General features: G+C 37.9%; 1 protein-coding gene across 1 annotated transcript in view; it reads left to right on the forward strand.

Moving 5' to 3' along the window:
* ints15 (integrator complex subunit 15) overlaps window positions 1-2,361 on the forward strand; it is a 6,342-nt gene extending 3,981 nt beyond the window's left edge. Inside the window, exons 5-7 of the mRNA XM_025052426.1 lie at window positions 6-39; window positions 576-615; window positions 776-2,361. Of these exons, the coding sequence (XP_024908194.1) occupies window positions 6-39; window positions 576-615; window positions 776-1,028 (327 nt within the window). The 3' untranslated portion in view covers window positions 1,029-2,361. The remainder of the gene's footprint in view (window positions 1-5; window positions 40-575; window positions 616-775) is intronic.
* Window positions 2,362-10,268: the final 7,907 nt, after the last annotated feature.

Consider the following 10,268-nt stretch of genomic DNA (forward strand, 5'->3'; position numbering starts at 1 on the left):
GGGTCGCTCTGGCCAACGGAGCCCTCCTCTGCTCAAGGGGTAAGTGTGTAGGAATATGGAAGAGATGGTCTGGACTACAGATGTGTTACACAATGACAGTACATTATTAACAAATTTTATGCAGATCTCTTATTGGTACCAAATGTCTTATTATTACTAGTATATGTTTCTGTTTCCCAGTGTGTCCAATAGATGGAGACTGTAACCTTTTTCATATTTATTCATCTTCGTCACTGAACTCAACTCAACCATTTAACTCACTGTTTGACTCTTAGTCTCTCTCAAACACATTTGAAGTAAGAACAAGTAGAAGAAAAAAAACTATATACCTATACCCTTATATATTATATATTATATATATATTTAGTGAAATGTAATTTCACAAAACATTTCCAGAACATGAAGTATTGTGTATTATTTTACTTTCAAAATTCATCAAGCGGGCCCAGATTGAAACCCCTGGTGGGCCAGGGGCTGTATGTTGTATGTACATATATACGTACATATATAAGTATATTCACTAACATGCTAATGTTAACACTAAGTAATAATGTATGTGATTTTTGTCTCCGCAGAGGACTTACGAGCCATCTGCTCCCGTCTCCCTCACAACAAGTAAGGAAAAAAAACAACACATTTTTAAAAAGCAAAGTGTTTGCATATTGTATGTACATATATAGTGGAAGGTAAAAAGCGAGAGACAATAATAACAATTTTTTTTTTTTTTCATTTTAACTTTTGTTCCTTTCCCTGTTTTGTGTTTGTGCATCGCCAGTTTGCTGCAGTTGGTCTTGTCTGGTCCTGTGATGTACTACAACAACATCCACACTCCTCCGCTGGCCTTCAGTCCACATGCAGGTCATTCACCCATCTCCTCACACCCACCTCACCCTGCGCTTCCTACACATACTGCACACCCTGCACACAATCCGCACACACCCATGTCCACACACCCTGCTTCTCAAATACAGTACCCCGGTCAGCCTTTCATGGCGGGTATGCCCTTTCCTTTTCGACCGAGTCACTAAAAGAAAACCTTTGTGCGTGATTGATATTCGTCAGTGAAGTTGTTCTTTTTTTTGTGCGTGAATGATTTAAGAAGTGAAGTTTTGAAATTGTCTTCGTATTACGTTGGTCATGGGTAAAGTTGTAGAGTTCGTAATGTGTTTTCAATAAATATTTTTCTACTTCACACATGGTTAGCTACTCCATCCGACCACTGGAGGTCGTTGTTGTCACAGACCTGCACGTTGAAGACTTTTGAATTTTAGTCTGTAAAGCAGGGGTGTCAAACTCATATTATTTAAAGATAGATTTTAAAAAATATAATGATACTTCAATACTCAGCACCTCGCTTCCGCTGTGTAGTAACCGGTGGTACTGGCTGACCAGTCCTTGGATTGGTCTTGGATTTAGACACAGATATGACTACTCCATAACAGACTAATACACTTTAAAAAAAACTCTGCTGCATGGACCTTACTTTGCATTTTAATCTCCCCCGGGCCACACAAAACAGATTGGCGGGCCGCATTTGGGCCCCGGGCCTTGAGTTTGACACGTGCTTTGAAGCATCATTTTGGCATTAGATTTAGTTTCTCCTTTGTTGCCAACATATTATACAATATTCAAAAAAAAAAATTAGTAGATAAATTTAAAATGCCTTATAATTCGAAAAACTAAAAGCTAAAAGAAAAACGTTTTCCCATCACTTTAAAACCTGTGCGTGTTTCGTAATCAGAAAGGGGTCATGAGTTCTTGGAGACCAAGCCCTGGGTGTCTGAACTGAGTTGTGTTTTGAAAGAGATAATGTATCGTTCCTGTGCAGCACAGTTAAAAAAAAAACCACACACACACACACACACTTAAGTAATGTTACTGGGGGACCTCGTCTGCACTCACCCAACACTATTATTGCATCATACACTGCGGCTAAGGCCAATCTTGTACAAAGTCCCCGCGTTGCCCTCAATTTCCTCACAGACTTCCTTATTCTGTTTAACCTGTTCGTGCTCCGCTTGATTGAAACTACTTCCTCCATTTTTCTTTCACAAAGGCCTTTTTTTTTTTTTTTGGTTTTTACACCTGTTACTTCTTGCGTCACTAGTGCGGACACGCTATATGTCCCCAGATCATTGCGCTCTAAATAGAGAAGTGTCTACAGTTCCGCAGCAACGTCTGGTCTCAATAACTAACAATGCTGATTCTTCTCAAATTCTTTTGTAAAGGGGCTTCTCCACGTACACCCTCTGGGTGCGACAGAGATTAGGAGTGTCTTATCTTTCCAAGTGATACTTGTGTGTTACTCCGAAGGAAAGTGATGACTGAGAGACAAAGAAACAGAAAAATGTAAAAAAAAAATCTAGCCGTGCAAAAACCTTTATTTTCTTCAAATTCAATTTCATTTTGTTGGTCAAATCTGAAGAAGTTAAGTCGGGTGCAACTCGTTTTCTGAAGACAGACAAGAGGCAAAAGAACAATGTCTTCAAAAAATACCGTTTTCTTTCTATTTAACTTAGGGTTGTCAAACTCATTTTGGTTTGGTTTCAAGTGGACCGGACCATGATAGATGTCAAGTGGACCGGACCAGTGCAATCACACCATAATCAGTTACAAAAAGTCCATGTTTTCCCCTTTGTTTTCATGCAAAGAAGTACATTACATAGTTATTCGAATTTATTGATTTTTAATTAAATAATAATAATTTTACTTAGATAGTTATTCGTATTATTTATTGATTAAATAATAATAATTTCACAAAAAATATCGTGAAGCCGCGAGCCGTATGTTTGACACCCCTGATTTAACTACTTGAAACTGAGAACCTGCATAAACGTGCGTGTACTTGTCAAAGTTTTTTTTTTTTTGCTATATTTTTTACTGGGTTTTTTGTACATGTTGGAAATTCGGTTCATCTTTAAAGGAAGGACCGAAGCTTTCAAACAAATCTCTCTCACCTGTTTTCGCCAATCATATAATTACTACTTACAGTGGATGAATGCACGATACAACATAATGTGTAATTACCGGGCCTGTTTTGTCAAACAGATATGTGCGCTGGACTGTTCCTTATAACAATACAAGGCCCACCTCTGGTTCCTGTGATACCACCCATCGTGTATTTACATTTTTAAAAACCAAATCCCATAAGTGTCTTCTACCACGCAAAGAAAAAAAAATCAAACAGAAGGCTTACCGAGTTGCTTTGAGGGATTAGAAGATACATGGAAAAAAAATGAAAGATTTATTTATTTATTTTGCTCTCACAGGAATTAAACTTTCCAGTGAATCCATCTTAAGAAAACACCTTTCTGCTGTTTTCTCACAGTAAGAGTTTTGTTATGGCAGTAATACAGAGGCTGTGAGAACCTGTTTACCTGCTGCGCTGTTCACCTCTGACATACAGAATCAGTTCCAGGGCTAACAATTTATTCTAACCTCTGAACTGGGGTTCATTACTTACTATTAGCAGTTGAACCAAAGCGTGTGAAAAAAACAAAAAAAAAATCACATATTTTAGCTGCTGTCTCTATGGCGATGGTACATTCTTGGCCAGCACTTGCATCAAACTGCAACAACTCGAAGTGAAAAACGCAGTTGAACTTTGAGGTCTCTAAATCTACAGCAGTAAAAAGGTCCCTACAGGATTCAAGATGCCTACTGTTTATGTAAGAGACATCTACTGCAAAAAAAAAAAAAGTTGTAGGTTCCCTAACCGGCATTTGTATCCATAGTTACGAAGTGGAGTACAGTGTTCCTCCTTTCGCTCCCCCAGTACATCATGGATTTTTTTTTTTTCTTAATCCGATCGTTTTTTGGGGGCTCTATAAATGTGTGCATTTGTGACTGATTGCTGGTAGTGGTGTGGGAAAGGCTAACCCAGTCTACGGGGGGTTGATAACAGTGTGGGGGAGGTTCGTAAAAGGTAAATACATACGTAAATAATGTAATAACTATCTCGTCTCTACTTCGCAATTTTTTTTTCCATTTCGCGATGGGTCTTGGAACGCAACTACCGCGATAGGAGAGGGATCACTGTAAATCCCATTATGGGATTTGTCTGCATATACTGTGACAAGTCGAGAAAAGGAAACTTTGGTGAAGTTTAAATACAATGGTCTCCTGACAAAAATGTATCCACATAGTCCAGCAGGATTGCATTCCAGAACTGGTAGAACTGCTGAGCCACCACCAAGAGTATTGCTCATATTGTGATTTACTGATATTGTGATTGTGATTTAAAGATATTAAAAAAAAAAGCTGTCTGTTTTTCAGGATTTGTATCTAACCTTCAGTTAGAAGTTCACTGAAACATCAGGAAAATTATTAAAAAACTAAAAGGTCAGACCACCCACTGAATAGTTAAAATAGCAGCGTGGCAGCAGTGACAAAACATACAATTACCAAGGATACCCAAAAGAGCAATTAGAGGGACATTGACACAACCTTGTAATTTGTGTGTTTACTCAAAAATCAATAATTAAATGTAACAGTAACTAGACCTGATGGCTAAACCACAGATAAAAGAATAAATAAAAGAACAAATGTTTACAGGGATTTACTAATAATTTACCACCGGTGGCGACTGTCTTGCTACTGCCCACTACCAAAGCCCAATCACAGGAGTTGTTGCTTTCCCAGCCCCGTCTGTAAACCAAAATATTTGGGGCTTTTCCAAATCGTTCACTGAGCCTCATGGATATTAGCATTATTATGTATCTTGGAATAATAGGTCTAAGACCACTGAGTCTAACACTTGTGGCAAAAAGATAAGACCACTGTGTCTAACACTTGTGGCAAAAAGAAAAACACCTCCCATCCCTCTCCTTCTTTCCATTCTAGCAACCCACATTTCCATTGCTGCAGCTGGAAGTTAGTCATATTATGGGTTCCATCCAAGCAGACTTGGGCACGGCGGTGTTATGTTTGCTCTCCTTTCAAGGTGAACTGCAGCTGAAAGTCGTCAGTTTGTCTGGAACACATGTGCATGAAGTTACCTTTTTGTGCTTCAGTCCCAAGTACAGCATACATCTATTCCAACTGAATTATCATTTGTTTTATTTATGTGATTTAAAAAAAAAAAAACCCAAAAACTTCTAAGCCTGTGGGCCTAGTGTGATGATAATGATTTGAGGAAGTACCTGGGTAAAAAAAGAAAGAAAAAGTAACATGTTACCTTACAAGTGTTACATTTATCTAGTAACACTTTTTAAAAAATATTGTCTTGGTTGGAGTGAGGGAAGCAAAAAAGGAAATTTACAAAAAAGGAGGAAAGAAAAAAACAAACAAAGACTTAAAAGAGGGGAAAAAACATTAAAATGTAGTTTCATACGCTTCAAAGAATCAAAATTTAAGTTGACAAACACCGTAAACAAGATTAAAACTGTTTGAGGTACGAGAAAAATCGCCATTAACGGCCCAAAACGTTATAAGTACAAGCGGCGGGAACTGGCATGTGACCGATAGATGGCGGCACTTAAAAAAAAAACCTGGAAGTCAAACGTACACGAAGAAGAGTGAAGGCGGAAGTGAGGGTGACGTTAGCCGTAGCTATAAAGAGAAGCGGCATGAGCAAGGGCACCGCCACCTCGTGAAAGAGATTCGGGAGAGGAGACAGAAACGTGGAGTGCATGCTCAAGACAGCAGCTGTTACCGAAGGAAACGTGAGTTCTAACCCACATGCATAGAAACAAACTGAGCCGGAGCCGTGTTCCATTATACTGAGCCGAAAGGACTTAAATAAATGAACAACAACGGCTGCCGGCTAACTAAGCTAACGTCATTCATTTTTGTAGTGTTATTAAATAAAATAATCAATGCATATGTTATATGATATATATGTGTGTTCCTGTATTTTAGGATATAAAATTAGGATTTTTTGGGGGGTAATATTTAATATATTATTATTCTACAGTTGACGTCTGTTATTACATTCATCCAAGCACTAGGTAGTGACAGGGCCACCTGGCTAGCGTCTCCGTAGTTCGCTACTGTAGATGCACAGATGGTGCTGCATTGTTTCGTGTCACGTTGTCTACGCTGATACCAGCGCCATTAACGCTGAAGCAGGAAGTCACGTTCGGCCTTTCCACCGATTGGCACCCTCTCCTTTGAGGTAACCGTCAGTTGACTGTTTTATTTGACCTTGGCGGTCAGCAATAACAGATATTTTTTCAGCAATTCACTCCTTATCGTCAGTGGGTTTTATTTATTTCAAATATGAGGAAGCCTATGAAAGCTAATATTTAAATGCGTTTTTATATTTTGTGTTATTATGCGTTTTATGTGCAAGTGACCATGTTGCTGTGACTAACAACTAGTAGCACAGTTCACAATACAGTTATTGTGATATTCCTGGCTAAAGTATTTTCTGATGAATTTCAGATAATTCAGAGTAAACTGACCAATCCTATTCTGTGTATCTGGAGTGTACCTTTCAAACCAATTTGGTTTGTTTGTCTCCAATATTTACAGTTAGACAGGCCAAACCAGTTTTAACAGTTCTTTTAAAAAAATGTGCATATAAATATTTTTGACTTCAACTGAATTCATTATCTGACCAAGTAAAAATTCAGATAAGATTTCTTAGTTTATTTTTTTATTTAAAAAAAAAAAGAATCCTAATGGCACTTTTTGCATTTGCAGATTGTAGTCAGTGCTCCAGGAAATGCAGAAATGCATGCTCTATAAATAATTTATGTTGTGGTTTAAAAATTGCTCACGGAATAGTTAAATGTACACCCTTACTTTAGTATATGTTGGTCCAGTCAAATTTGTGTTTCATCTGCCATTTATACTACCTTTTGAATGGAGTTAATGAATGGTCTAAAAAAAAAAAAAAAAAAATCAGGTTAGTTGAACACACTGCATTGACATTTTTTCTTTTTTTTTTTTAATATTCCAGTAATGTAAGAACAATTTTAACTATTCCAAACCTGTTTAAAAATTTGACGTTGGTTCTGCTTACAGGTGTGTTCATTGGCACGTCTTCAAAAGCTTAACTCAACAAATTCAAATAACAAAATGCAACGCAATGCATGTAAAAAAATGTAATGATTAATGGTTGTCAATTCTGTTTGAGAAATTTGAGGAATGTGTTTCCGCAACTTTGTAATCCTTCCATTTGGCACAGATTATCTTCTGTGTATGTATTGTGTATTGCACGGAAGGAAGATAATAATGTATTATCTTCCTTGTATTGTTCCTTTTATTCCTTCTTGTGTGACTCAGCTATTGTGCAATGTGGCCAGAATCAATATGAAATGCTAGTAAATAATATCTGGCATTTTCTGCATTAACCATTCATTGAACACTCGTTGACAGAACCTGTAGTTAAAAAAAAATTTGCATTGGCTGTGCTTCAGTTAGAATGTCTGTGCCTGTCTCACAAAAGGGATTTGTCTGCCTCGGTGTTCCTTCTGACTCGACCTTCCTTTAGAGATTTTTTTTTTCCCCCCAGTGTGACTCTCACATGATTTAGCCCTGCACAATGAGTCTCCCTGAAATCCCCCCCAACCCTTTTCTCCCACGCTGTTCTCATTTTTTCATAACTTATAGAATGTAAAAAGATGCTTGAAAGCTTGGAGCTGTGGAAACAGCAGAATCTCTCTCTTATGGCTTGTACAATTTTTTTTTTTTTTTATCCGTTGAATGAAAGCTTTTGATATAATTTTTTATCATATTTGCACAGATTAATACCCTTTTGATATAATGTTTTATCATATTTGCACAGATTAATACCAAAGAAATGGGCAGTTGAGCAGAGCAGAGCTAAAATATTTATACAAAAATAAATTTTGCGCTATTCAATCCTATAGTAGTTAAAGCAGCCAATACACTTTTGTTTCATATACCTTATTAGGGGCCAGTGTGTCCATAATTTGTCTCAACAGATTCACTTTGAACGTTTCTTGGTTGTGTATAGTTCTTTATTTGGTAGCAGTTTCGAATCATCATATCCAAAAAATAGTTACATCAAGGGCAACTGGACGGAGTAGATTTCTTGAAGAGGTGAAATGTCTTCAAGACACATACTCCGTCCATTTGCCCTCTATGTAACTATTTTTGTCAATTCACTAGTTTCTTCAAACAGAAAACATAACGAGTAGTGTTGTAGGGAAGGGAAGTATACCTGTCACATTCTAAGGAAGCTTGCATGAAGCAACGTGGTTTCCCAAGATTTGTTTAAGTCCAATTGGCTTGATTAGGCCCTGAAACGGCTAAGGTCCTGCTTTCTCCCCGGCCGGCCGGAGCCTGCCTGTGTCATCCCCGAAGGGCGTATCTCAAATTCAAGTGAAGCTATCTCTTCTGCACAGATGTCACCCAACTACTAAGTGGCGTCTCTTTCGTCAAACATGTGGCAGACTGATAAAGAATTTAGGTGGCATCGTATTAAAATTAGTCTGTAGTTTGGCACAATTTTCTGAAATTTCGTAAATATAATCTTTTGCTGGGGTGAAATTTGTTCACTCGCACTAGCCCTAAGATCCACTCTTTATGGGACAATCGCGCTTTTGGTGTGGGAGGACGTGTGACTACACTCTAAGGATGGTGAGTTTGATGAAGCTGCGCACAACTTTTACCCTCTCCCACCTTCCCCTTGACCTTAAACTAGTTAACCCACTTTTCATGACCTTAACAGCTATTATCGTGCTGCGGCGACTAGGTTAATGTTTATCACCCCTTCGGGTTCTAAAGGTCAAGGCCGTCCTGGAGCTGTTTGTAGCCAAGCAATGTTTTGAAGTTATCTTTGGTAATATATTACCCCTACGCTAGTTTACATTTTAGCGAGTCAAAGTCATTTTATAGCCAGCCTTCACTGTTTCTTCCCTGCGCGTTTTGTTTAGAGCAAAGGGTTTATCTGTGTTGTGGCACCATTGGAGATCAAGGCCACTTTTGGTTTGTGGTATTCCGGTTGTTTATGTCTCATAGTTTCTCCTAGTAGAGCTCCTCAGTTTTAGCATTTGCTTTCTTAATTCAGATCACACACCTGGATGTACCCAAAAAAAAAAATTGTAGTCTTAATGTTAAAGTTGTGACTCCTTAGACTTGGCTTATTTGGTCTAATGTTTAATAGGCTGAACCTAACAAACTATGCAAACATGTGGGGACGGACCATGGGATTAACCTTCTTTCACACTTGATAAGGTATTTTGTTTGAAGGAGTTTTGTCTGGCGTTGTTCTTCTCTGAAGGTTGATCAGAGGTCACTCCTTCTTCTAGTCAAATTATTGCTGTCGGATAAATTTACCAAGATTAAAATATCTGGTTAGTCAGATCATAGGAGAATGTCTGAAGATGCACAAATCCATTTTAGTGCCATTTACTTCATCTCTCTTGCTGTACATCACAACGGCATATATATATATTTGTATATGTTTTGCATAGGTTTGTCATGATACCAGTATTTCAGCAGTTGATACCAATACCGTAACAAATTACGCATAACAACTAGTTTCTGCTTAAATTTTGTTTTAATGTCGCAATAGACATATCAGCTGTTGTACATGTGTTCAAAACAAATAATATTCTTACAAAAATTTGGGGCTAGCGACAAGCTGACCTGTTAATAATTTAAACCTCTAATATCTATATATCCCAGATCTAAACCATCAAATCTTAATAGCTGCAAACCACACACAAAGCAGTGCTTTCTCTTGGAATCCATCACATGCCTGGCACATATTTTGCCTTTCGAGCATTTTCATGTAAATGAAATGTACTGGGGGGGGAAAAACTGAAACCCCACTTTGTCCTACGGTTTCAGCAAAAGCTTGTGGGAAGCTGGTAATGCAGTTGTTGTCTTATAAAAATAGAGTTCACATTGCGAGAGTCTGAGTCGACCTCCGTTAGACAGTGCCGTCTTTCTCCTCAGCAATGAATGATGTTTGGACAAGAGGTGGGATGTGGGTTTTGGATACCTGGTTTAATTCCACAGCTCAAACAGTAGTGCAGTGTGCGCTAGCTGGAAGACATTTAAAATGGTTGGGTTCAAGGTATTGCCAAAGTGTGTCTTCAAGAAAAAAAAAATAATGCAAGAGCAGCAATTTAACATGGGGTTGCACATGTTCGTTGTTATTGTTAAGTCAAGAGATTTTCTTTAAATAACTTTTTTTTTCCTTTTCTTTCCAGTGTTCTAGAAAGCAATGGAACAAGCAAGATCGTACATTAGCAAAATTGTAAGTATAACTCTCAGGCACAAGCCTATATGTATGTATATTTATATGTACTTGTGTGTACATATGTACTTGTATGTATGTATGTATGTAT

This window comes from Cynoglossus semilaevis, chromosome 20 (assembly GCF_000523025.1).
Source record: "Cynoglossus semilaevis isolate Cse_v1.0 chromosome 20, Cse_v1.0, whole genome shotgun sequence".
In the NCBI taxonomy this organism is placed as follows: domain Eukaryota; kingdom Metazoa; phylum Chordata; class Actinopteri; order Pleuronectiformes; family Cynoglossidae; genus Cynoglossus; species Cynoglossus semilaevis.